The following is a 27,084-nucleotide window of genomic DNA, read 5'->3' as shown; positions in this document are numbered from 1 at the left end:
CACAGGCCTTTAATCCCAGAACTTGGGAGGCAGAGGCAGGCGGATTTCTGAGTTTGAGGCCAGCCTGGTCTACAGCCTGTGAGTTCCAGGACAGCCAGGGCTACACAGAGAAACCCTGTCTCGGAAAAAACCAAAAAAAAAAAAAAAAAAAAAAAAAGATTAAGGGTAGCCTCAGCTGCCTTTCTTGTTTGCCAGCCAGGTTTCAGGAAGAACATGAAAGTCCGTGCACACACCAGGTCCAGATCCATGTTACTGTGTCTGTGGTGGCTCTGCAGCTGGTCAGATCAATGGGGGCGGCAACTCTCCTTCTACCTTGGGTGAAGCAGCAATGCTCTTTATTATGTAAAATGACAAGTTAGAGCCTAATGAACTCTTGGCAGTGCTTCTCATTGAAGTTCCATTGTAGTCCACAGTCAGGTGCTGGTCAGGTGATAGGGTCCTCTGCTGACTTGGGAAGGAGTGTGTGTGGGCAATAATGGAACTGAGTTAAGGGATTAGTAGAACTAACATTTAGGTAGGGATTAGAGACCTTTTGTAAATTGCTTTACTTAAAATACGTATATCACTGGTTTGTTTTTTAATCTGAGTATCACAAAGATAGCCCAGAACAAAGTGTACATCTTTGGATTAAACGGCCTTTGCTTTACTTTTTTTGTGGATTAGCTAAACAAATTTCTTCTTGAGGGTGGTGCCAGGAAGAAGGATTGACACAAAGAAAGAGGCTTTTAAGGTGTCACACTTGAATTGTGCCTTGTTCAAAAACAGGAAACATTGGTGAGGATCTTGTCCTGTCTCACACTACCCCTGAGGGTTTGTTGGGCTCTCCTTGTTGGAAATGTGAGACCAGTAAAACTGCTGTAAATGTCCTTGGGATTTTTAGTTGCAGCCTTGTTACAACCGCAGTGGTCAGAAGCAACTTTGTTTCACTGTTCTCAGAGGCCTACCCTAAACATTTCACTTGGTGGGGTAAATACATTAGTAACTTTAGAACTGTGTTTTAGGAAGTGTGTTTTAGGAAGTGTAAACTCTTCTAGACAAAATTAACATATTTACAAAAAGCATGATTATATGTGTTTTTTCTTTTTTTCTTTCTTTTTTTCTTTTTTCTTTCTTTTTTTTTTTTTTCTTCTTTTTTTGGTTTTTTTGAGACAGGGTTTCTCTGTGTAGCCCTGGCTGTCCTGGAACTCACGCTGTAGACCAGGATGGACTCTATCTAACTCAGAGGTCTGCCTGCCTCTGCCTCCCAAGTGCTGGGATTAAAGGCATGCGCCACCACTGCCCCGCATGTGTGCTTTTCTTAATAGTGGAGTTGCTCTTTCTGGGTGTGGTAGTGGTGATTTTAAAAAGTGTCAAGGACTAAGGAACATCTGGTTGCCTGGCAGACTGGCAGTCTGGTTGTTTCTTGTCGCTAGCTTTGTGGGGTGGGGATGTGAACAGATAGAGTCTTTGGAATTTAAATGATTTGAAATCACATTTAGAGCCAGGCTGGTGGTGGGGCACACCTGTAATCCCAGCACTATGGGAGGCAGAGGCAGGTGGATTTCTGAGTTTGAGGCCAGCCTGGTGTACAGAGTGAGTTCCAGGACAGCCAGGGCTACACAGAGAAACCCTGCCTCGAAAAAAACCAAAGGAAAAAAAAAAAAAAGAAAAGAAAAAGAAATCACATTTAGTCTTTTTATTTTCATAGTTTTATTGGTTTTATATATATATTTATTTATTTATATATATATACTGATATATATATATATATTGTTTTATTGGTTATATATATTGTGAGTCTAAAGGCCTTATGCTCTTCTTCTGTCTTTTTTTTTTTTTTTTTAGCACAAATTAAAGAAAAGCTCTACCCTGCCTCCTTTCTAAGCAGCATCTCCTTGCGCAAAAGACTCCGACATGCAGCCACCGCCTCAGGCAGTCCCGCCTGCTGCGGCTGGACCACCCCCAGCTGGGAATCCTCGGAGCATGTTCTGGGCCAACAGCCCTTACAGGAAGCCAGCCAGTAATAATGCACCAGTGGCTCCCATAACACGTCCACTACAGCCAGTAACGGATCCGTTTGCTTTTAATAGACAGACTCTTCAAAACACACCAGTGGGAAATTCATCCAAAAGCAGCCTGCCCAATTTGCCTGGCCCAGCCCTCCCTGTTTTATCTCAGTGGCCTGGTTTGCCTGTGCCGCCCACAAATGCTGGGGATAGCCCCACAAGTCTGCATGAGCCTCAGTCGGGCGCTCTGTCACAGCCTAGAGCAGATAGCAGTCTATTTCCTCCTGCACCTGCCCCTTCTTCACTGCCTGGGCTGCAGGTGAGCAGGAGTGCTGAGGGTGATCCCAGCTCAGGACCTGACGTCCAGATGCTGCCACATCCACCTCACTACATTCCAGGAGTGGGTCCTGAGCAGCCTCACGGGGGCTATCTGAATGATAGTGGGTCTGGGCCTGACCAACCCATGAATAGGCATGTCCCACATGATGGTGCTGTGGCCCACACAGCATCTCCTTTCCTCCCTCAGCCACAGATGCCAGGTCAGTGGGGGCCTGTACAAGGAGGCCCTCAGCCCTCCTGTCAGCATCACTCACCCTACCTGGAGGGACCTGTTCAGAACATGGGACCCCAGGCTGCCAGCTTGGCCCATTTTCCCTCTCCATCTAGTCTGCATCAGGGACCTGGCCATGAGTCCCATGTCCCACACTCGTTTACTCCAGCATCCTTGGCCAGTGGTGAAGGGAATGAGATCGTCCACCAGCAAAGTAAAAATCACCCAGTGAGTAGCTTCCCCCCTAAACACACTTTTGAGCAGACTTCCAGAGTTGGGAATATGTGGGCAAGCCCCGAGTTGAGGCAGAATCCAGGACTGAATAAAGAGCATCTGCTAGACCCTGCCCATGTGAACCCCTTTACTCAGGGAACTAGCCCTGACAACCAGGTGCACCATCCCCCAGTGGCTGCAACTAACCATGCCGTGCAAGAAGCAGCCTCTGGAGCTCTCTCAATGTTTTTTCAAGGGGAGGAGGCAGAGAACGAGGAGAATCTCTCATCTGAAAAAGCGGGCCTTGATGACAGATTGGACTTGGATAGCTTCTCTTCTACCTCCAGACTGGGCCATCCACCACCTGGAGCTGGTGGTGTCTACCAGGCCTTTCTTAAAGACTCTAGCAGTGAGGCTGCTCAGGAGGGAGATACGCAACCTTATTTTTCTCAGTCTGTGGGCATCCGTCTTGACAAACAGACCACTATGACCCCTGCTAATGATACGTGGGGTGATATTCCCGGTGCTGAGACCCACTGTGCTAGTGGGCCACAGTGTGAGAATGTTGAGAACTTAGAATTTGTTCAGAATCAAGAAGTTTTGCCACGTGAGACCCTGAATGTGGATCCCTTTTCCCTGAGTGATCAGACCCGATATGGGCCCCTTCCTGGGCCAGCTGCCTCCAGGCCTGTTACTGTGGGCCTCACTAGAGGTGGGGGGCTAAATCTTGAGGCCCCTGACCTACCACTGCACCCTACACGACCTGACAGTGTGTCATCCAGCTATAGCAGCCATAGCCACAGAAGTCCTCCTGGGTCAACTAGACCCCAAGAATTGGTGGGCACATTCATTCAACAAGAAGTTGGAAAACTTGAAGATGATACTTCAGGGAGTTTTTTTAAGCAAATTGATTCTTCGCCTGTTGGAGGTGAAACAGATGAGGTGACTGGTAGCCAAAATTACTGCAGCAGTCTGTCCCAGCCTTCAACCCCAAGCCCTCCAAAACCCACAGGAGTCTTCCAGACAAGTGCAAATAGTTCTTTTGAGCCAGTAAAATCCCACTTGGTTGGAGTGAAACCAGTTGAAGCAGATCGTGCCAACATGGTGGTTGAAGTGAGAGGTACCCGGAACTGCCCGAAGAAGCGCAGGGCAGCTGTTGTGCCACCTGATGCCACCCCAGGAAACCTGGAACAGCCACCAGACAACATGGAGACCCTGTGTGCACCTCAGGCCTGCCCTTTGCCTCTTAGTACCACTAGTGAGGCTGGGCAACTGGTTTCACACACAGCAGGGCCACCCTTGGATACTGTGCGTCCAGTGCCTGATAAGAGACCCTCAGCCAGGGCCCAGGGGCCTGTGAAGTGTGAGAGTCCAGCAACAACTCTGTGGGCACAAAATGAGCTGCCCGATTTTGGTGGCAATGTCCTTCTAGCCCCTGCTGCCCCTGCACTTTATGTTCCTGTAAAACCAAAACCTTCAGAGGTTCTTCATCATCCGGAAAAGGGAATGTCTGGACAGCAGTCTTGGAAACAAGGGTCTATGCCACCTTTGCAGAACCAAGACCCTCCTGGTGCTTCTGAGAACCTTGAGAACCCTCCCAAGGTAGGAGAAGAGGAGGCCCTTCCATTGCAGGCAAGTTCTAATTATGCAAGTTTGCTGTCCTCACCACCCACTGAATCTTTGCACAATCAACCTGTCCTGATTGCCCAGCCTGATCAAAGCTATAATTTGGCTCAGCCCATTAATTTTTCTGTGTCCTTACTGAATCCTAATGAGAAGAATCAGTCCTGGGGTGATGCTGTGGTGGGGGAGAAATCCAGAGTGAGCAACACTCGGGCTCTCAGTGGTGATCCTGAAGAACATGCTGCTTTGTCTGGAGTTCCAGCCAGTGCTGTCTCTGGCTCATCTTTGCCTAGCAGCATCACCCAGAATTCTGCCCCTCGGGGTTCTGGGTCTTCTGAAATGATTGCTAGCCAGCCTGCCAGTTGGTTGGTTCAACAGCTATCCCCTCACATTCCTCAAAGTCAGCATCCTAATGCAGAAAAGGGTCCTTCTGAGTTTGTTAATAGCCCTCCTGGAAATACAAATGTGATGCTAGTTCCACCTGCAAACAGTACTTTGGTACCTAATAGTAATAAGGCAAATCACTCTGGTAACCAGGAAGAAGCTGTTGGCGCCCTAGACTTCACATTAAATAGAACTTTGGAAAATCCTGTGAGAATATGTAGCCCATCTCATTCAGATGGCCCAGCTTCTCAGCAGTCTCTTGCCAATCATGCCAGACAATCTGAGCCTGGGCTGCGTAACCAGGATCATTTCTACCAGCAGGTAACAAAAGATGCTCAGGACCAGTATAGACTAGAAAGAGCCCAGCCAGAGCTGGTGCCTCCTCGCCCACAAAATTCTCCCCAACAAGTGCCCCAAGCAGCGTGTCCAGAGCCTTCAAATCCAGAAAGCCCACCCACACAAGGACAGTCTGAAAGCTTGGCCCAGCCACCAGCAAGTCCAGCTCCAGTCAACCCAGGCCAGCTGCCACCTCGGCCACCACAGTCTTCCAGCGCATCAGTTACATCTACTAACTCCAGCCAGGCAGCTGTGCGGTCAGAGCAGCCGTGGCTACACCCACCACCTCCCAGTACTTTTGGCCCAGCACCTCAAGACTTGGCTTCCTACTACTATTACAGACCCCTGTATGATGCCTACCAGTCTCAGTACCCTTCACCATACCCATCAGATCCTGGGACAGCTTCCCTATACTATCAGGTAAGAGCACTGACATTAACCATCTTTCTTTCCTCACTTTACCCCCCTTTTCTCCTCTTAACGCTGTTTCTCTCAGGAATGACCTTTCTTCAGACCCACATGGCCCTGCTGAAAAAAAAAAATCCCTGTCCATCAACAAAGCTTTCTGTTTTGTTGATCATCAAAGACGGTCCTGTAGCATGTTGAATTGCTTGTGTTCGACATCTGACTGACAAAGGGCTTCCCAGAGCATTCGTGAGCTTCCTATGGTTACAGTGCTGGTCTGACCCCTGGAGGGAGGAGCTTAGTAGGTGGATTGTGTGTGCTGCTGTTTGTTTGTGCTTTGAGACAGATGTCACTGTGTGGGCCAAGTTAGTTATGAACTTAAAATCCTTCTGTCTTAGCCCTTAACATGTTTGATCATATCTCACTTTTGTGTATATGGTAGTTTTGGTTTTGACAGGCTTCATTTAGCCCTGGCTAGCCCCATATTTAGCTAAGGATAACCTTGAAGTCTTGAAGTCCTTTACATTCCTGCCTCCACATCCTGAGAGGTGGAATTACTGGTATATGCCACCATGTCCAGCTAATTTATATATTTTAAAACATTTATTTATTATGCATGTGTATGTGTTTACGTATTTGCATGTGGACACACATGCCGCATTACACACGCATTACACACGAAGAGGTCAGAAAATAACTCTCAGGAGTTATTTTTAAAGTTAGTTTTCTTTCACCATGTGGTTTCCAAGGATCAAACTCCAGTCAGCCATTTTACTGGCACCTTTCATCTGATTTTAATAACAAAAACAGCTTAGGAAAGTAATGACAGGAAACTCTAGGAATCTTCTATGTCCTTCCTTGAGAATAAAGTCTTTGAGGGAAAGGTTAGATTACCCCTGTGCAGTAGTGAGAAGAGGTGAGGCAACAAGCCTCTCAGGTACAGCAGTGGTCCTGCAGGGGGGAGGCCTTCAGCGTTCTCTCCTGCCTCCTCTCTGTGCTGCAGGCTCACAGCTGATGCTTAGGTTCTGTCTCACCCTGCAGTACTTTGAAGTGGACATGCTTGATCACTGCTAGCTTTTCCTTACCTCTGGCCCAGACTCAGCATTGCTCAAGTTAGGTGGATTGTGTTACTAAAAGGTGAAAGACCCAGGTCCTCCAGTGTTTGGGGCCAGGCGGTGTTGAATTCTTGTGTGGCCTGAGAACAGTTGGCACTGGTGCTGTACAGGAAGGTGTGTCAGAAGGAACCTTAGAAACAGGGCAGCTAGGCCAGAGCTGCCATCGCCATGGGCCTATGCTTTCCTGTCAGTTCAGTGTGGCACCAGGTGTACATGTGTGAGCAGTAACAGAACAGTAGCATACCTTCCTTCCCAAAAGACTAGTAAACTCCAGACTTTATAAGGAGGAGCCATAGCTATTGCTTCAGTACAAGGCATTTCTGCTTTGTGGCCTGAATTTGGGCTACAGAGTGGGTGGGACCACAGAAGATGGGCTGCAGGCTCCTCCAGACTCCCTCGCCTCACAGCTCTTCTGTGAGTGTGCATCCATGCTTCTTTATTGCCATGATCCTTAGTGGTCAGAAGCCCCATTTCCCATGATTTCATGTTACCTGTCAGCTGGCGGCAGAGCTGAGGCCTTGCCTGTGTCACTTCATTTCTTTTTAGGTCTCCACATGTCCTACAGAGCCTTTTTTTCCAAAGACAGGGCAGAGGCCATGGTTTTGTTATAATGGGGCTGAAATCCTCATTAGAATAAGATACAGTTTTTTTTAAAGCCAGGTATGGTAGTTTGTGCCTGTAATTTTAAAGGCTGATAAAGGTAGGTTCTACAAGTTTGAAGCCACTATGAGCCTTGTAGTGAGTTTTAGACCAGCTTAGGCTAAGTATGAGACTATTGGCAAAACAACAACACAAAACAAAAAAAAAAAAATCCCTCCTAAATTTGAAAACAAGGAGCTTTGTGTGGCTTTAAAACCACTTACATGGAGCCCTGGTCTTGCTGCTTTACTGAGGTGGTAGCTGATACCCAGTGTTGTTGAGACCATATCATCTCCACGCTTCAGACTGCAGGAGCGGGATTGCCCTGGAGAGCCTTTGGGGAGGCTGCTGGCCGCCCATTGATGTGGACTACACTGAGGGAATCCTACTCACTCATGATCCTGCCCTGGACAGTGGGCAACTGCAGCACCTGGAGTTAGCCCTCCCACTCAACGTCTGCTCTTTATGGAGTCTAATAATACCCCAAACTTCTTTCCACAGGATATGTATGGCCTGTATGAGCCTCGTTACAGACCCTATGACAGCAGCTCAGCATCTGCTTATGCCGAGAACCACCGCTACTCTGAGCCTGAGCGGCCCAGCTCCCGTGCAAGTCACTATTCTGACCAGCTCACTCCCAGGTGGGAGCTGCGTCCCAGGCGCTGCTTGACTCTCATACTCAGTCGTGTGTATTGTTGACTATGATAGTAACTTAGGGATGATACTAATTCTATATCTGTAGAGAATCCTACAAACCCATGTAGTCAGCATGAGCAAACCAGAACTAAGCACACTGCTACATGTAGTCCTAGCAGAGCTGTCACTCAGCATTAGTCTGCAATCCTTAGCCAGGCCAGGCTCTGTGTAAGGCCATAAAGAAATGGCCTCTATGCTGATAGATGGATGGTTGTTCCTGTCCTAGACACACCCATTCTGCTGCTGGAAATTTGGTTGTGAGTGATTAGGGCTCTTAGACTGCTGCAGATGTTTTTGAAGTCTTGAGAATCCTGATCACAGAGATGGCATAATCCACAGATTCATCAAATGATCTCTCACAGGGACTGAAAGCTGTGTTCTGTGCCTGGCTATGCCCATGTTGGTGAAAGTTCCCCTCCCCCACCCCCACCCCCACCCCGGGCTGCATATCTCCTATACTGGCTGTCTACAACCTTGGCATTGTGCCCTCTGAATAAGTCTGTAAGCCAGGTCAAAGTTCTATCTCATTCTCAGTTGCCCAGAGCCTGCTTTTCATCTTGTGTCCACTCTAGGCTATTGACTGTACTGTGAAAAAGAGTGGGGTGTTGGCCTTGGTCACTGTACTCTGCTACCTGAGTTCCTACAGTGTCCTGCTTAGTCAAGCCCCAGTAGTCAAGGAAAGCTCATGGTAGCTGACTTTGCTATAAGGATGTATCATGCTTTTGCTTAGAGTCTCCCAGCTGCTAAGGTTATATGTGCACTTGCTTTCAGAATTTTCTTTGGGTTCTTAGAGGTATTTGGAAACTTGTCTGAAGACACACTGCTTTGCGTGTAAACCTTTGTCTGTTTAGCTAGCCCTAATGTCCCTTTCTCCAGGGCACACACTGAACCATGCACAGGCATCCATCGCTAATTTTCTGGGTCTTTATGAAACAGCAGTACTGAGGCTTCAGTGAGTTCTGGAGTACCTGCCTGGTAGATAGGAGGCTCTGGATGTGATCCCTAATGCATACACTTCAAGCACATGCACACACATATGTTTGAGGGACAGAGAGACAGAGACAGACATATACTTCATTGTGAGAAAATATGGGGGATCTTAGAGGGGAAGTAGCTTCTGGACTCACACAGCCCAGCTTGCTGATTCCAAATCTGTGAGAAGGCAAGAAGCATGTGGATCTGTTTGCTGGAGTGTAGAAGGGTGGAAAAGCATGGGGGCCAGAGCCAGGGCGTGTCACTTTGCCTTCCACATGTCTGCTTGCAGCTTCATTTCAGAATTAACTTTCAAGAGTGACTGTGTCTGCAGCTCAGGCTAGGCGAGGTTACCATTGTGTGGTTCGTCACTGTGACTGCAGCTTTCCCTCATCTCTTCAGGTCCTTTGAGTGTCACAGCCTACAGGAGCCTGTTCTCGTGTCTGTGTCTGTGTGTGGACGCTCAGTGCTGATGACACTCAGTGCTGGGGTGATAGCATCACTGGAGGACCTGCCGGGGGGCAGGACACAATTCCCGTGTTTGTCTGTGTCCTTCCTGAGCTGTATGTAGGTAGGCTGGTGAGAGCAGTTGAGGTAGTGGCAGGCTCTTGATCTCACTCTGTCAAGGTGTTTTTCTGGAATCAATGTCAGATGAAGGTCTGAGGTGGCCAGCCTAAATGAAACCTTAAGGCCAGCTTGGTGGTGTTCCTCAGCTGGGCATCTGGCTGAGCAGATGCTGTACTAGCCAAACAGCCAAGCTCAGCTGAGCAGTTTCCTAAAAGGGTATCAGAAAATTCAACAATGTTTAGTGCTTTTGACAATCCTGAGAGTGCCAGACCCTCCTTAAGTAAGTGCACTGACATGTTCCTCTGTATGAGTCAGGGACATGTTCAGTTTATTGGGCATAGAAGAGCTAACTCCTTATTGCTCTGCTGGCCTTGGCCCTGGGCCACCTCACAGATAGATCCACTCTTCCAAGGCCACACTGAGCACTCTAGTTAGTAAAGTCATTTTGTTGTGATTCACCTCTGCAATCCCATCACTACGGAGGTGCAGGCAGGAAGGTTGTCATGAGTTTAAGGTGTGCCTAAGCTATACAGTAAGACCCTGTTTCAAAGAAAGGAAGGAAGGAAGGAAGAAAGGAAGGAAGGAAGGAAGGAAGGAAGGAAAGAAGGAAAGAAGGAAGGAAGGAAAGAAGGAAAGAAAGGAGAAGAGAAAAGAAAAGAAAAGGCAATAGGAGTTGGTCTTGGCTTAGTGCTTTGCTCCTGCTCAGTATGACACAGAAACTTGGCAGGGTGCAGCCCTGAAGCACAAGATGAGTTGATTCTTGCTGAGCACAATCCAGCAGTCATCCTGATGAATTCAGTTTTAGGCAGCTACATAATAAGAAATTCCATAGTCTCGTCTTTGTTTCTGCTTGTGACCTGGTTAGAGTTCTCCATAGCCGAGGTATCTTCATGAATGCCTGTATGTGCTTTTTGGGTTGGATAATTTCTCAGTACACATTAAGAAATAGACATCTATGGTTAACAGCTCTTTTTCTGCCCTCAGGCAAGGATATCCTGAAGGATACTATAATTCCAAGAGTGGATGGAGCAGTCACAGTGATTACTATGCAAATTATTACTCTGGCCAATATGATTATGGAGGTATGTTTACAAGTTGTAACCATTAGCAGGGTTTAACCACTGCCTGTGACCATGCAACCATGTATAAGTCATGGTCTGGCGGGTGAATCAAGATCACTTTTCTTAGCCGGGTAGTGGTGGCACATGCCTTTAATCCCAGCACTTGGGAGGCAGAGGCAGGCGGATTTCTGAGTTCGAGGCCAGCCTGGTCTACAGAGTAAGTTCAGGACAGTTAGGGCTATGCAAAGAAACCCTGTCTTGAAAAACCAAAAAAAAAAAAGGCCACTTTTCTTTTCACTTTGTTTTTATCCCAAGAGCCAAAATAATAAAGAATTCTGTGGGCTGGAGAGATGGCTCAGCAGTTAAGAGCACTGAGTTCAATTCCCAGCAACCACATAGTGGCTCACAACCATCTGTGATGGGATCTGATGCCCTCTTCTGGTGTATCTGAAGACATCAACAGTGTACTCATATAAATGAAAAAAATAAATCTTTAAAAAAAATCTGCACATCTGGAAATGATCATTTTAACAACTTCATTGAAAGGTCACATTGTACCCACAGCACAGTGTCTGTTGTATTGCCATGAAGTGCAGTGGCTGCTTCTGAGGCTTCTGGTCCACATGTGACTTCTCAAGTATAAGCGAAGAAGGCTGGTGGTGCAAGGCTGGCTCCCCAGTCACACTGCCACACTTAAATGCTCAGAAGCCACCTGAGGCTGACACTTGCTCCTTGGTGATAGCTATAGCCTGCTTACTGTGGCAGTTATAGTTTCTTTCAGACATCCCTTTCACAAAATATTTTCTAGGAAAAGCCATGAGTTCCCTTAGCAACCCTGTTGTGTGCTGTTTTCCCACAAGGCTCTGTAGTCCCTTGACAGATCCACATGTTGTTTCTTTCTGTCTCCCAGGGAACTCTTTGCCCCATAAACATTTGTATGAATTTTAAACAGGAGTATTGCATATACTCCCCTAAACCAGTACTTTGTGTTTGTTATAACATTAATATTTCTTTTTAGAGTTGACTTTTGGCTTTTTATTTTAGTTTTTGAGACAGGGTTTCTCTGTGTGTAACAGTCCTGGAACTCACTTTGCAGACTAGGCTGGCCTCCATCTCAGAGTTCTGCCTGCCTCTGACTTCTGAATACTAGGATCAAAAGTGTGTACCACTACACCCAGCTTAGAGTTTGCTTTTAATGAAATTATCTTCTTAAAATATCCTGAAACATGAGCTGAAGAGATAGCTCAGTGGTTAAGAGCATTGTCTGCTCTTCCAGAGGATGTGGGTTCAATTCCCAGCACCTATGGCAGGTCACAACTGTCTATAACTCTAGTTCCAGTGGATGTGGCACCCTCACTCAGACATACATGCAGGCAAAACAGCAGTATGTATAAAAATAAATAAATGTTTAAATAAATATACATATACATATGTGTATATGTGTGGATGTATGTGTATATATGTGTGTGTATATATATGCACACATACATATACATATGCATATACATATATCCTGTATCATATTCAGAAGATAATTAGTATAATCTTAGTTGAGATTAACTATTAAAAAGTATTATCGGGGGTGCTGGTGAGATGGCTCAGCTGGTAAGAACACTCACTGACTGTTCTCCCATAGATCCTGAGTGCAAATTCCAGCAACCACATGGTGGATCACAACCATTCGTAATGAGATCTGATGCCTACAGTGTACTTACATATAATGATAAATAAATCTTTGGGCTCGGAGCGAGCAGGGACTGAGCAAGCCAGATAAACTGGAGTGAGTGGGGCTGACTGGAGGGACCAGAGGTCCTAAATTCAACTCCCAGCAACCATATGAAAGCTCAGAACAGCTACAGTGTACTCATACAAACAAACAAACAAACCTTCTTAAAAAAGTATTATTATCCTCTGTAAGCACTCCGGGAGGCAGAGGCAGGCAGATTTCTGAGTTCTAGGCCAGCCTGGTCTACAGAGTGAGTTCTAGGACAGCCAGGACTATACAGAGAAACCCTGTCTCAAAAAAACCAAATCCAAAAAAAAAAAAAAAGTATTATTGGGGCTGGGGCTATAGCTGTGGCATCTAGCTATAATCTGCCTATTCTTGAAGTCTTAGGTTTACTTCCTCACATCGTAAAACAAACCAAAATAAGTGAAAAAGAACATATATAGCTTAATACTTCATTGAGAGAATAGCCAGTGACTGCTCCATCATGGGCAGGAGACAGCTGGCCTCTCCAGGTCAGGGCTTGGCCTCGAGTCCAGGCCTGTCCTTTACTCCTAAGCTGTCTGCCTGCTTAAGGGGCGCTCAATGGGTCTTCCATGTGTGTCTACTGCACTCATCCCTTTATTCTTTACAGACCCCAGCCGCTGGGACCGTTACTATGGGTCTCGCTTTAGGGACCCTCGTTCCTGGGACCGGAGGTACTGGTATGACTCTGACCCTGAGCCATACAGGAAGGACCACTATGCCTACAGTGACAGGTTGGTGAAAAGAAGGAACACTGGAGGAAGCTGAGGTCTGTTTTTGCTTGTCCTCCTCCTGTCGTTGGGAGTAATTAGCTCTAGTTCTGAGGCTTCTGAGAAGTAATCTAGTGTTTGAAAGAGGAAGCACTGGCCATCCCCACCCCCACCCCCAGCTTACAGGAGGACTGGCTCAAGTGTGTTTCTTCCTAGTAGCTCTAAGAGGACCAGAGGGCTGCCTCTTGTTTTCTTCGGTGTCCCTCCTCCATCCTACTCATGACCCAGGAAAGGGACTGCCCTTGGGTTGCACCTTTACTGTATTCTCGGAGATCACCTGCGTCTGAACCTGGGATTTGGTTTCTTGTGCCAGGCCTGCAAGGTTAGCTAGCTGTACCTAACATTCTTCAGGATGAAGACTGCCTCAGGCTCGAGGGAGGGCAGTGAGCAGTGAGAGCTAGCTGCACCTTAGAAAGTTCCTGGTAGTTGCGTGGTGTCCCAAGGAGCTGCCCTTCTAATCTCCGGCCTTGCTCCCCTGCTTACACTAGGCCTGAGAAATGTGATGATCACTGGAGGTACGACCCTCGCTTCACTGGGAGCTTCGATGACGACACTGACCTCCACAGGGACCCCTATGGAGAAGAAGCAGACAGACGCAGCATCCACAGCGAGCACTCGGCCCGGAGCCTGCGCAGTACTCACAGCCTGCCCAGCCGCCGCAGCAGCCTCAGCTCCCACTCACACCAGGTGTGCTGGGCAGCCTGGCAGGGGAAGAGCAGGTGTTTATGTCTTGGCCTGCACTGTCTCCTTAGGGCTAACAGTGTACCCACAGTCTTTCTGGTGTTCATGGGAACTCACTTTCTCCACTTGATCTCTTTCCCAAGAGTCAGATGTACAGAAGCCACCATGTAACTGGCGGATCCTTTGAGGGCCCTCATGCTCCAGGCTCATTTCATGGTGATTATGCCTATGGCACATATGCCAGCAATTTCAGCGGTGCCCATGGCTTTCCAGAGTACAGCTACCCTGCAGACAGCTCCTGGCCTGCGGTGGAGCAAGGTGTGTGCATCTCAGCAGTCAGCCACCAGGTTGGGATAGAACAATGGAGCCCAGTCAGCGCCTCTGTGCACTCTGCTCCCGGTCCTGGTTGTGGCTTGTGGGTACAGGCCGATGCTGGTCCTTGGCTTGACATTTGTCTCTGGGTCTAAGCGCTGTCTACTTGCCCAGTGTGCATTATTAATGTGTAATTTGAAGTCCAGTCTCCTTTCTTTTTTTTTTGTTTTTTTGTTTTTTTTTTTTTTGGATTTGGTTTTTTTCTCGAGACAGGGTTTCTCTGTGTGGCCCTGGCTGTCCTGGAACTCACTCTGTAGACCAGGCTGGCCTCGAACTCAGAAATCCGCCTGCCTCTGCCTCCCAAGTGCTGGGATTACAGGCGTGCACCACCACTGCCCAGCTCCAGTCTCCTTTCTAGTCAAGCCTTGGATGGCTCTTCTCTGTGTTCCCCACTGGCTATGGGATGAGCGCTTGTGGAACTCCCAATTCCCCTGAGAGACTCTTGTTTTGATTTGTGCCAGTGTCCCATTCTGACTGTCCTGTGTCTTCACCTCCTAAAGTGTATGAAAGCTCTCCTGGGTGAAGCATTAGTCAGTGTTAGAGACCATTTGTGTGTGAGTCGCTCAGCTCCTTTGCTCTGGGGTGTTGTGTGAAAGTCTGAGTTTCAGCAGGAAGCCTGAGCTGGGGATCTGGTCTAGAAGCTGTACACACAACCAGCCAGCTCATGGTGTCTCTTCCTATTTTTTTTAAATTCAGTTCCATCAAGACCAACCTCTCCTGAGAAGTTTACGGTGCCTCATGTCTGTGCCAGGTTTGGTCCTGGTGGTCAGCTCCTTAAAGTGATTCCCAACCTGCCTTCAGAAGGTCAGCCTGCACTGGTGGAGATCCACAGCTTAGAGGTAACCGTGGCTCTGTGGTGCTCTCTGCACCCCATGGCCTTGGAAAACAGGCTTTCTTGAAAAGCTCAGGCTTATAGGGTTTTCATTTAAAATTTGAAAATATCCATTGTAGTTCATGCTCTTATGATTGTACCAAGTACCTTCACCCTCTGGGTAGAGGTGTGGGTGTGGTTCCAGAACTGCCGTGGTTTTAACTACACGTGAGCCACTCTGCCTGTCTTGTTGCAGACCTTGCTGCAGCACACACCTGAACAGGAAGAGATGCGTTCCTTCCCAGGACCTCTCGGCAAGTAAGGTTCCCTGTCGTGATGTCTCCTGGTGTCTGCCATAATGGCGGCTGATGACTTTGACTGAGTCTCAGAACTGCCATTCACTGGGTGTCCACTCTCTCCCCAGAGATGATACCCACAAAGTAGACGTTATTAACTTCGCACAGAACAAAGCGACAAAATGTTTGCAGAATGAAAGTTTAATTGACAAAGAGTCTGCAAGTCTTCTTTGGAACTTCATTATTCTGTTATGCAGACAGAATGGGGTATGTTCCCTTTTACTTCTTGAATATTCTCCCTGTTTGCCTTTAGTCTCAAAATCTGTCCCCAGTTCCTATCCAGAGCTATAGTCGGTATTAATCCTGCCATCAAATGCTCCCTCAGGAAGAGCACCCTACCCCGTGCCATGCCTCCCCAGGAAGAGTGTCGGGGCAGCAACCTGGGAAAGTAGGACAAAAGGGAGATGTGAGAGTTGGGGGTGAGCTGCCACCTCAGCACTTGTGGGAGGCTGAGGATCAGCACGTCCCTGAAGTGTGACATGAAGAGTCAGGCTTCTTTCTTGAGATCTTTCTAACATGTTATCTGGCTGGAAACCCTGTTTCTAGTCTTATGTTACTCTCCATCCTGTCTCCATTGATCCTGTAGACTGTTGTGGGAACAGACATTGCAGAGCTTTTGTTACGGGACCATAGAACTGTGTGGCTTCCTGGGAAGTCACCCAATGAAGCAAACCTGATAGATTTTACCAACGAGGCTGTGGAACAAGTGGAAGAGGAGGAGTCAGGGGAGGCCCAGCTCTCATTTCTCACAGACAGTCAGACAGTGACCACCAGCGTGCTGGAGAAGGAGACTGAGCGGTTCCGTGAGCTCTTGCTGTACGGCCGGAAGAAGGTAGGAAGCCCTGCACATGTTTTTAAGTGTCCATCTATTGGCCCAGGGAAGAGAGCAACCTTCTCTAGGGAGCGACTGTGTGAGTGCTGCTCAGGGGTGATATCTGGCCTTTTGCCTGACATATCTGAAGGTATCAGTAGTGTTTCTTCTGAGAAGAGCAATGAAGAAATCTGGCCAGCTCAGTTTACAGTCATTAGAGTGTGGTTGTTCATCTGTGTATAGAGTCAGGGTGACGTCTTCTTACACACTGAAGCATCAAACCACTCGTCTGTATTTTTGTTAAAACAGGGTTCTGTAGGGCTGGAGAAATGGCTCAGCAGGTAAGAGCACTGACTGCTCTTCCGAAAGTCCTGAGTTCAAATCCCAGCACCCATATGGTGGCTCACAACCATCCGTAAAGAGATCTGATTCCTTCTTCTGGTGTCGGAAGACAGCTACAGTGTACTTACTTACATATGATATGATAAATAAATATTAAAAAAAAAAAAAACAGGGTTCTGTAGACCTGAGGCTGATAGTGTGCACACCAGTGTGAAAGTATGTCTATTAGGGCAGAAGGTGTTCTAATAGTGGGAGATACATCATACTGGCTCACAGAGTTCATGGTTTTCGTCTAGTTTGGATCGAAGCATTGAACTGGGGCAATGTGCATGATAAGCAGATATTCTCAACTACTCCCTAACATAGAGACTTTTAACTTTAAAATAGGGTCTCTGTGGCCCAGGGGAGCCTCGAATCATCCTCCTCCTGCCCTGTGATTTCAAATGTGTGCCACCACACCTGACTAGAAATATCTTTTTATGAAATAGTCTTTCTGAGCCGGGCGGTGGTGGCGCGCGCCTGTAATCCCGGCACTCTGGGAGGCAGAGGCAGGCGGATTTCTGAGTTCAAGGCCAGCCTGGTCTACAGAGTGAGTTCCAGGACAGCCAGGGCTACACAGAGAAACCCTGTCTCAAAAATAAATAAATAATGAATGAATGAATGAATGAATGAATGAATGAATGAAAGAAAGAAAGAAACAAACAGTCTTTCTGTGTTACCCAGACAGGTCTTGAACTTCTGTGCTCCAGTAGTCTCCTTCTCTCTGTTTGTTGAGTAGGTGAGACTACAGTGGTGCCCCCATGCCCAGGGAAAGCTCATATGTGGTCCTTGGAATTTTAACATGGAGTTTCACAGCCCAGTGAAATCATATGACCCTATTGGCTTTTGTGAATAATTTCTTCTATTGCCAAGTTTTGCCTCCTAACTAAAAGTGCCAAACTGTACCATAGATTGTTTGGGGTACTGGAAGGCTAGATTGAGGATGGAGAGTACCTGAGGAGACTGCATGACACCTGAGGGAACCCATGTTGGCACTGCACCCCACAGGAGTAGTGCTGCCACTTGTTTCTAGCTGGGGTGCTGGTTCCTCACAGGGGTGGGGAATGAAAGCAGCATGGATCTACAGGTACTCACTAGAGGGAAAGGGCAGAAGGACAAGACTCTGCTGCCGTCCATAAATGAGGAACACGTGCTCACTTGTCTTTTTACCTACCGCAGTCATCTTTTTCTGTGTGTGCATGACTCCATGTGGTTCTACCTGGTCCACGGTAAGCACTGACTATTCACACGAGCCCTGAAATTCATTGCAGGATGCTCTGGAGTCTGCCATGAAAAATGGCTTATGGGGTCATGCTCTGCTGCTTGCAAGTAAGATGGACAGCCGGACACATGCCCGTGTCATGACCAGGTGAGTCAATAACCTGATAAACATCTTTCCTCTGCTATCAGCTTTCAGCCATGGTCTCGTGGGCTTCCTTGGCTCTTTCTCAGGCTATACTGTTGAGGACATTTTAAACTTCTTATTACCTGGTGTTCTTTAATATTTCTGTAAAACCTCAGTGAACTTTTCATTCTGATGGTTGGATAAAGGGCTGAGAATGGGGCTGTGGTTTCTTGTTGTTGAAGCAGAGGTAGATCTCCCCATTCTCTGTACGTGTAGGTTTGCCAACAGTCTTCCAATCAATGACCCTCTGCAGACTGTCTACCAGCTCATGTCTGGACGGATGCCTGCTGCTTCCACGGTGAGTGGGGTGGGGGGGGCTGTCACTGGTGGAGGCCCATAGTCAGGCTCACTATGGGGTCTGTCTGAAACCTGTTTTTGTTCTTGCTTTCTCATTGGGCTTGGGCTTGGCTATCAGGAAATTAAAGGAGACAGTCTCTGAAGGATAAGAATTTGTTTGTTCTTCTCATTACTTCTCATTACTCCACAGTGTTGTGGAGATGAGAAATGGGGAGATTGGAGGCCACATCTTGCAATGGTTTTGTCCAACCTGAACAACAACATGGATGTTGAATCTAGGACCATGGCTACGATGGGCGATACACTAGGTGGGTCAGGTGTGAGGTAGGCCTTTGGCTGTCATGTGATAGAACCCAGAGTCTGACTGTGTGAACAACTGTGCTAGAACCATAGGAGACGTGGTTTTCCTAAGTCCAGTGTCTCTTTGGCACTGCCCCTGAAGAGTTTCCAAGGACTAATGAGATGTGGGTTCTCTCTCTCTCTCTCTCTCTCTCTCTCTCTCTCTCTCTCCAGCATCAAAAGGCCTGCTGGATGCTGCACACTTCTGCTACCTGATGGCCCAGGTTGGATTTGGGGTTTATACAAAGAAAACTACAAAGCTTGTCTTGATAGGCTCGAATCACAGGTAAGGAATCAAGTCAATATAGCAGTGTCCGTTTTCCTCCAAGAAGCAAATGACTCCTGTCCTTCAGTTAATTTAGAAATGGCCAGCCTTGCACCTTTGCTACATGATGGGGCATACTTGGGTTTACCTGCTTTAAGGGTTATGGTGCCAGTAATTGGCCACTTTTCAAAATGAATAATTCACTTCTTCCACAGTTTGCCATTTTTAAAGTTTGCCACCAATGAAGCCATTCAAAGGACGGAAGCTTATGAGTATGCTCAGTCCCTTGGGGCGCAGACCTGTTCTGTACCTAACTTCCAGGTGAGCAGGGGCTGTGAGGGGCGGCCAGTGCTCACCAGTGCTTGCTTGCTATGGTTTTGAATTCTCACAGAAGTAATGATGAGGTGTTTTGTTTTGTGGGTTTTTTTTCCATTGTTTGTTTGGTTAGTTCGGTTTGGTTTTTGACACCTTGAATATACAGTTGATCAAAATGCTATATTAAATAGAGGAATTTTTATATTTTTGTTCTTAATATTTCAGATTAGATTTTAAGAGGTTTTATATATAAGCTACTTTTAATGAGAATTGTGGTGTGATCTGGCCCATTTGTGTGTGTGCATGTCTGTATGGAGGTCAGTGAGTGTGTAGGTTTGTTTGTGTATATATGTTTGTATATATTAGTAGGAAAGGTTTATTATAGTTTGCCCATAGGAAAGCCAGTTGTCTAGATGTGTGGCAGCAGTAGGACATCAAATCTGAACTGCTGACTGTGTCAGAGGTGTTTATCTACTTTGACTCTACACTATCACAGGGGCTGCTGTGGTGCACAGCATATAAGCTCTCAGGGGTGATGGAAGCCCAGGACTGTGACAGTGCACTCGTGTGAAGCCCAGGACTGTGACGGTGCATTTGTGTGATGTCTTAGGACTGTGACAGTACACTTGTGTGAAGCCCCAGGACTGTGACAGTGCACTTGTGTGAAGCCCAGGACTGTGTTGATACACTTGTTGTTTCAGGTGTTTAAATTCATCTACTTGTGCCGCCTGGCTGAAATGGGACTCGCCACACAGGCCTTCCATTACTGCGAAGTAATCGCCAAGAGTGTCCTGACACAGCCTGGTGCATACTCTCCTGTACTGATTAGCCAGTTGACTCAGGTAGGATCTTCTGGTGCCTTCCTGTTGGCAAGATGCTAATGCTGGGAAGGACAGGCTTCATCTTGCTGGGCTTGGGGGTGGTGAAGTGGTATTTAACAAAGAGATATCCAGAATCTACTTTAGATACCTCAGTGCTCTTGGGTGGCTGTTTTGTACTTTGCATCATTAATAGTCACTACTTGGCATATTCATCTTGATCCATTCAGATCCTTTAAAGGTTCTATCAAAGAACTTCATCTTCCCTGGTTAGTTGAGTACTTGGACAGGTCTGCTGACATCTGTATAAGTGTGAACTCCACCCTGGAAGCACTCTGATCACTCAGCTTTGCACAGTCCACACATGACCTCCTTCAGGCCCAGTGTGTTGCACTTGGGAACATTTTGTTGGTGCCATTTGGCAATAACAAGGACCTCTGTTTTCTGGGGTCTAGATGGCTTCCCAGTTACGCCTCTTCGATCCTCAACTGAAGGAGAAACCAGAGGAGGAGTCCTTTGTGGAGCCTGCCTGGTTGGTGCAGCTGCGGCACGTGGAGAGGCAGATTCAGGTGCGCCTTTTGACAGCACAGCCTTGTCCTAGAACATGCCTGGAAGCATCTGATGAGAGGGTTTGTGCCCTATTGTTTCCTTGCTGAAGCATCTGATGGTGGCACTGTGGCTTCAGAAGTGTGCACACAGAAGCCCCCCTTCCCAGGAGAGCATCAGTGCGGATCTCTTGATGTGGAGAGTACACTCGTACTCACATGTACTGTGGGGCATGGCTGCAGCTTGATCCTGTCTCCTGTAGGAGGGCACTGTGCTGTGGAGCCAGGACGGAACAGAACCCCAGCAGTGTCACGTCACATCGGGCTCTGAGGTGGAGCAGTCAGATGGCCCTGGACTCAACCAGCAGGCAGGGCCAAGGGCCGACAACCCTCTACTGATGCCCAGCGCTGAGCCTTTGATGCATGGCGTGCAGCTGCTGCCTACAGGTGGGACCCACAGCAGCCATGTACTTGCTTACTGATGTCTTCTTTGAAGGAGAGTGTGTTGCTGCCAAAAGTGGGGCATTGTGTACCATGATGCTCGGTGCTCTTTGGACTTCCTCCCTCTTTCTCTTATGCTTCCTCATATGATGAGCATGTCAAGTTGCAGACCTTTAGATGTTCTCCTGCTGATGTCATGAGTGCCTGTGTCCCCTGGCCCTGGCCCTTGACAAACTCCAGCTGCTGTTTAGCTGCTTGCTTCCTGTGGTGCCTCATAGCTCTGTCAGAACAGGCACTGCTACTTCTCATCCTGCAGCTGCTTCTCCCATCATCCTCATCTTGGGAAGGGTTACCCATCCCTCCGGGAGTTGAGGTGCAGACCTCTCTCTCATTCCTGGCTAGGCAAGCATCTTTTCTGTTGTCCTGTCTCTCAGTCCGCCTATGCTCAGCAGGTATCCTCAGCCAACCTGATAAGAAGTCAGCCCTGCTACCCTGCTACCCTCCTACCCTCTGTTCCAAAGCTCCCCTCCCACCTGGTACTCCAGCCACTCTTGACTCCGACTGCTTCAGGTGCCCCCTCTGTAGCCTCTCGTCCCTACTGAATAGCCAGTCCTCACTACTATATGTCTCCTGTCACCACACTGGATTTAACTCCTCCGTGCCTTTGCTCCTTCTCCCTGGCTCATTCCCTGCAGCAGGATTCTTGTTTTGTATTGGGAGATGGGAATCTCACACTGTTGCTCAGGCTGGTCTGGACTTGTGGTTCACAAATTATCTAAGCCTCCTGAGCAATTGAGATCATAGGTATGTGCCTTAAGTCCAGTGTTGAGCTGGTAGAGAGGACTCACTTAGACAGTTGAGCTGTATAGATAGATGCCTGTGTACATAAATGTTGTCTATTTGACCCTAGCAATGGGCAAAGTATACTACCAAAGCAGCACTGTGCTAGGGGTCACTTGATGTAGTTTTCAGCTCCTGCCCCACATCACATCTGCTGATGGGCTGATGGGGGGTGGTGTACCCATCCTGACTCCTGGGACATAAACATAGACCACTGAAAGGTGCTGTTTTTCAGCTGCCTCATTATAAAAGAGACGCACCTGTGCAGGGCAGCTTATGTGCTTGTGAAGTGCCTGCCTGGAAAGTCAGCCACAGTGACCATAGAGTTCCTCTTCTCCACTGTGCCCTACAGCTCCTCAGACACTGCCTGATGGCCAGCCTGCTCATCTCGCCAGGGTGCCCATGTTCCCAGTGCCAATGTCTCATGGCCCCCTGGAGCTGAGTCCTGCCTATGGACCCCCAGGATCTGCACTTGGCTTCCCAGAATCCTCCAGATCTGATCCTGCAGTGCTGCATCCTGGGCGGGCCCTGCCACCCACTACACCAGGTCTCCAGGAAAGTGGGCCTCCACTGCAGGAGGCCAGAAGCCCAGACCCAGCAGGTATGTCTGCCGAGGGTAGATGTAGTCCTGAGAGCACAGCTAGTTGGCCTTGGTGTTGAAGGAAGTAGCTGGCAGAAGGGACTGTCTGCACTAAAAGTTCCAGCATTGCCAACTGCTAGGAGTCTCTTTATAGTCGAAACAGTAATGCTGGTTCTGTTGTGGCTTGGCCTTGTGCAATCATTTGAAGCCTAACTGCCCATTTAGAGTGTAAAAGAATGGTCCTGGGGCATTTGCAGGGTCTGTCTTGGTGCTGTACTAAAGTCCTTGTGGGCTGCATGGGTTGGGGTGGCAGAGTTTCTCTGGAAGCGAAATTTGATGGATCCTGTACCTGTCTTGACTGTCTGAGCAAAACAAACCATACAATTGCTTTAAAGAGCAAAGCAGTTAGTTGCCGCACACCTGGGCAAACTTTCCTTTTCCTTATGGGAAAGAAACACTGGTGACTGAGCCTGGCATTCACTTTGTTCTCAGTGTGTGCCCTGCCAGTGCCCTGCTTCCCTCTGGCCCTGCGACAGCAGCTCCAGGACCTAGTCAGTCAGTCATTCTCTTTTGTTTTGACAGAAATGGTGCCACAGGGCTCACCTGTCAGACACTCCCCTCCAGAGCTCAGTGAAGAGGAGTTTGGCGAGAACCTCGCTGATCTGGTACTTCCCATACCTTGTAACTGTTTTCTGTGAGTTTGTCCAGTACATACTTTGGCTTCTTGTTCTTAGCCTGAAATAGGAAGGTAATGAAGGTAAGGAAATTATTCTTAAATTGGATTCTTACAGAGAAAGTGTCTCTAAAATCATTGTAGCTGAGGCCAGGGAGATGGGTCATTTGTTAAGGGTGCTTGCCACTACGATCATTCTCACATGGGAGATGGAGAGAACCAACTCCTACCAATTACCCTCTGACTGCCACACATGTGCCCCAAAACACATCCAAAGTAGTAATTTTAAAAATTACTTTAAACTCTTCAAATGTGAAAGTTGGTAAAAATGTTGATAGAGAAAAAGGCAAAAAGGGAATCAAGTGTTGTAAAAGCAGTTCTTTTAAGCAGAAAGAAGACCCACCTATAGTGAAATTCCAGATATAATTTTCAAAGATGGAGAACCTTCCTGATCTCTATCCTCACTGTACAATAGAACCTGGTATTTTGCTTTCCCTCAAATTGCAGTCACTGCAGCACACAAGGTTTGGTGCAGATACTCTTCTATCTGCTCTCAACCAAGAGGGATAGATGCATATTTCTTTATAGATACCCTGCACTAAATGGATGTGCCATCAGTAGATGTTCCTCATTTCAGATAGCCTGTTCCTGAGATATAACAGGGAGGGCTTCACTGTGTGGTCATCATGCCTTTACCCAGGGCTGGATCACTTTTCTTTAAAAACTTTTATTTTTGTGTATGCATGCATGAGTTCCTATAGAGGCCAGAGGAGGGCATTGAATCCCCTGGAGCTTGAGTTACAGGTATTTGTGACCTATTGGAAGTGAGTGCTGAGAACTGATTACAAGAACAATAAGCTCTCCTAATAAGTGAGCCATCTCCCCACCCCCTTTATTTTATTTTTAACATTATGCTGATGAGGGTGGTGCATGTCGCACAGTTTGCCTGTGGTAGTTCGAGGAAACTTTGTAGAGTTTGGTTCTCCTCTTTCACTTTCATGTGAGTTCTAGAGATCAAACTCACGTTGGCAAGCCTGAGTTGCAAGTGCCTACCACTAAGCCGTTCCTCAGCTCATGGGAGGATATTTAAATTGTGCTGTTTCCCAGCTCTAAGCAGTCCCACCCTCAGGGCATGCGTACACTTCCTCTCTTGGAGTGGTGTGGCACTCCTGGCTAGGTGTTTGCTGGCTGTGCTTGGCATTTCTTTATCTGGCTGGGAAGGTTTCAACGTGCCTAGCCTGCCGGCCAGGGTGAACCCTCTTCTCTGCTCGCGTCAGTTCTCTGCCCTACTAGGGAGACACAAGTCAGGTGTGCTTCCTTGCCCCCTTCCGTTCCTCACAAAGAGCTCCAGGAGACCTGGTTTTCATGCTTCATGGCAGGGCTCCTCCAGAACAGCACAGGACTTGGAGACCTCCCCAGTGTGGGATCTCAGCAGCTCCAGTCTGACACAGCCGCCGTCTCTGACATCTGATTCTGAAGGGAAGAAACCTGCACAAGTTGTCAAAAAGGAGCCCAAGGAGCCCAAGAAGGTATAACTCAGTCCTGCAGAGAGGTGGGGCAAATGCTGGACGGAGGCTCAATACCTGAAGCAGCTTTCCTTGGGAGTTAGAGGCAAAGCAAAGACCATTTATTTTAAAATGAAAATTCATAAACTACTTTCCCAAGATGTAACATACATGAAATTAAGTGTGTAAAGCATGTCACAGCTAGGCAAGTGTGTCTGTCATCTGTGCCCAGGGCAGCCAGAGTAAGGCCGGTGTATTTCCTGGTACCAGCCAAGCTGAGCACCTATGAAACAAACTTAGCCCTCAGTGCTCATTGGCCATGCACTTGTCCTAAGGTTTCTCCATTCTGTGTTTCAGTGATCTGTGAGAGTACTTGCATGGTGGGTGCGGCCCTTTGCTGAATGAGTGTGGGGGGGCATAGCCCCTCTCAATCTGCAGACCACCTTTTTGTTCATATGATGTCTTATGATGTAACAAAGAATACAGTTCTTCAATGTAAAAAAGCTATATAATTGTAAAATTATGTGTGTATGTGTGGTGGGTATGTGCATATGAGTACAGGCGCCTACAGAGACAAGAAGAGGTTGTTAACTGCCCAGAGTTGGTGCTGCTGAGAACCAAATCAGGTCCTCTGGAAGAGCAGTGCATGCTCTTAATCACTGGACCATCTCTCTCCCACAGTTTAGCACTTTAAGAAAGGTCAGCTTATCAGATACCCTCCATGACAATTTTTGGAAAATAAACACAAGTTTAATTTTTAAAAATGTGTGAAGGCTGCGGGTATAGTTCAGTGGTACAGCACAATGCCCAGGGTTCAGTTAGTACAGGGAAAAATACAAAGCAAAAAAGAAGCCCAAGATAGTTTTAAGGGTTAGAGAGGTAGCTCAATAGTTAATAGTATGGACCGTTCTTGTACAAGAGATATTTTTCTTATTGATTCTTTGTGAGTTTCATATCATACCTACCAGTCTTCTTATAACTGCTCACTGCCCTTGGAATCCATTCATAAACTATGGAATCCAACATAACCACACAAACAAAACAAAGTGTAGAAAGCATCTTGTCGTCATGGAAGCAGTATTGTGTCACAGTGTGTTACCTCTTTGTCAATATTGGCTCCTCATTGAGACTCCTCCCAGTTATCCTGTTTCCCTGTGTCTTGGAGACCCTTCAGCTTTTGATCAGCAGGCCTAACCCTTTCACTGGCCCTAACAGTTGATGTAGACGTTGGGGTGGGCCAACTCAAAGCCTGGATCTGGATCTAGATCTGGGCCTGAGCAGTAGCTGAGCTAGTTTCCTGCTCTCATGCCTTGGGGCTGGCTCACCACACCCATGCCTCCAGAGCCAGCTCTACCCTGCTGCCCAGTGGAGGTTGGGGCCCACTCGCCCAAGTGCTGCAGCTGGGTGAGCTCTCCTGCTCTGACACAAGGACATTTTAAAAAGGAGGCCATGCCTGGTGTCAATCACTCTGGAGGCAGACACAAGCTAATCTATAAATTTGAGACCAGTCTGTTCTGCGAGGAAGTTCCCAGAATTATATAGTAAGATCTTGTCTAAAACATAAAAAAGAAGCCAAAGTTGATTGATTGACTGAATGAATGTCATGGGCACCATGGCCCCTGGAGTCACTGTTTCTCACCTTTGTGCCATTCAGAGGCCAGCTAGGAATGACCTCCAGGCTTTCCATCTACACTGGCTCCTGGCACATCTTGCCAATCTTATCCTAAAGACCCTTGCTTCCCCCAAGCAGGACCCAGAACACCCAGGAAAGCTCCAACTATAATTCTGGTTTCCAGGAACACATAAAGATATCTTCAAGGGGCGAGCTGATGGTGGTGTATGATTTAATCCCAGCACTCAGGAGGGCCTTTGTGTGGAGGCCATCCTGCCCAGCTTCCTTTTCCCCTGGAGTGGGAAGAGCCTGATGCTCAGTTTGTCTGTCAGAGGTTGGATGTGGAATGCTTCTGTAGGTGGCATGTTATCATCCTGAGCGTGTTTGTTAAAAATAATCCCAGCACTCAGGAGGCAGAGAGGCATCCCTGCGAGTTTCCTGATGGCCATATCTATGTAGTGTGACACTGTCTCAAAAAAAGATACACTGAGGGTTGTGGGGTGTCATTCAGTAGTAAAGTGCTTTGCTAGCATGTGGGAGGTCCCAAGTCCCGTCCCAGCCCTGTGGAAGTGTACAGGTCAGTGCACATCCAAACCCTTTTGACTTGTATGGTCAGAGCATCCTCCATGATGGTTGACTCCTCAGCCCTTGTCCTGCACCCGCATCCCATCTCTGGATGCAGGGCTGCTGTACAGTGCTGAGCTCCTCCCGCTGGGAAGTGTCCTTATGCTTTTCTGATGACTTTATTTAGACAGAGTCCTGGTTCTCTCGTTGGCTGCCTGGGAAGAAAAGGACAGAAGCTTATCTACCAGATGACAAGAACAAATCAGTGAGTATTGTCCAGATGTGGCAGTCGCTTAGTGGGGTGGGTGGGTAGGTAACGGTGGCCCGTCACTGCTTGATAGGTGCCATGTATTAGTATTCAGAACAGACCTGAAAGAGTTAAGATTCTAATTCCTTTTAGTTTCATT

At 47.6% G+C, this 27,084-nt stretch overlaps 1 protein-coding gene across 4 annotated transcripts in view; it reads left to right on the top strand.

Moving 5' to 3' along the window:
* Positions 1-27,084, top strand: part of Sec16a (SEC16 homolog A, endoplasmic reticulum export factor) — a 36,295-nt gene that overhangs the window by 2,265 nt on the left and 6,946 nt on the right. For 3 of the 4 annotated variants that reach the window (XM_052181904.1, XM_052181903.1, XM_052181902.1), the window contains exons 2-23: positions 1,825-5,511; positions 7,752-7,891; positions 10,470-10,567; positions 12,907-13,030; positions 13,555-13,753; positions 13,891-14,065; positions 14,816-14,958; positions 15,187-15,248; positions 15,355-15,493; positions 15,873-16,118; positions 17,750-17,847; positions 18,100-18,181; positions 18,371-18,488; positions 18,694-18,805; positions 19,000-19,105; positions 19,801-19,941; positions 20,373-20,486; positions 20,726-20,909; positions 22,096-22,344; positions 22,906-22,988; positions 24,376-24,525; positions 26,865-26,942. In XM_052181904.1, the coding sequence (XP_052037864.1) occupies positions 1,894-5,511; positions 7,752-7,891; positions 10,470-10,567; positions 12,907-13,030; positions 13,555-13,753; positions 13,891-14,065; positions 14,816-14,958; positions 15,187-15,248; positions 15,355-15,493; positions 15,873-16,118; positions 17,750-17,847; positions 18,100-18,181; positions 18,371-18,488; positions 18,694-18,805; positions 19,000-19,105; positions 19,801-19,941; positions 20,373-20,486; positions 20,726-20,909; positions 22,096-22,344; positions 22,906-22,988; positions 24,376-24,525; positions 26,865-26,942 (6,459 nt within the window). In that variant the 5' untranslated portion in view covers positions 1,825-1,893. The remainder of the gene's footprint in view (positions 1-1,824; positions 5,512-7,751; positions 7,892-10,469; positions 10,568-12,906; positions 13,031-13,554; positions 13,754-13,890; positions 14,066-14,815; positions 14,959-15,186; positions 15,249-15,354; positions 15,494-15,872; positions 16,119-17,749; positions 17,848-18,099; positions 18,182-18,370; positions 18,489-18,693; positions 18,806-18,999; positions 19,106-19,800; positions 19,942-20,372; positions 20,487-20,725; positions 20,910-22,095; positions 22,345-22,905; positions 22,989-24,375; positions 24,526-26,864; positions 26,943-27,084) is intronic. The other variant, XM_052181905.1, reaches the window with a different exon arrangement.

This window comes from Apodemus sylvaticus, chromosome 5 (assembly GCF_947179515.1).
Source record: "Apodemus sylvaticus chromosome 5, mApoSyl1.1, whole genome shotgun sequence".
Classification (NCBI taxonomy): Eukaryota; Metazoa; Chordata; class Mammalia; order Rodentia; family Muridae; genus Apodemus; species Apodemus sylvaticus.
Note: the sequence above shows the minus strand (reverse complement) of the source record. Positions and strands in the feature narration are given on the sequence as shown.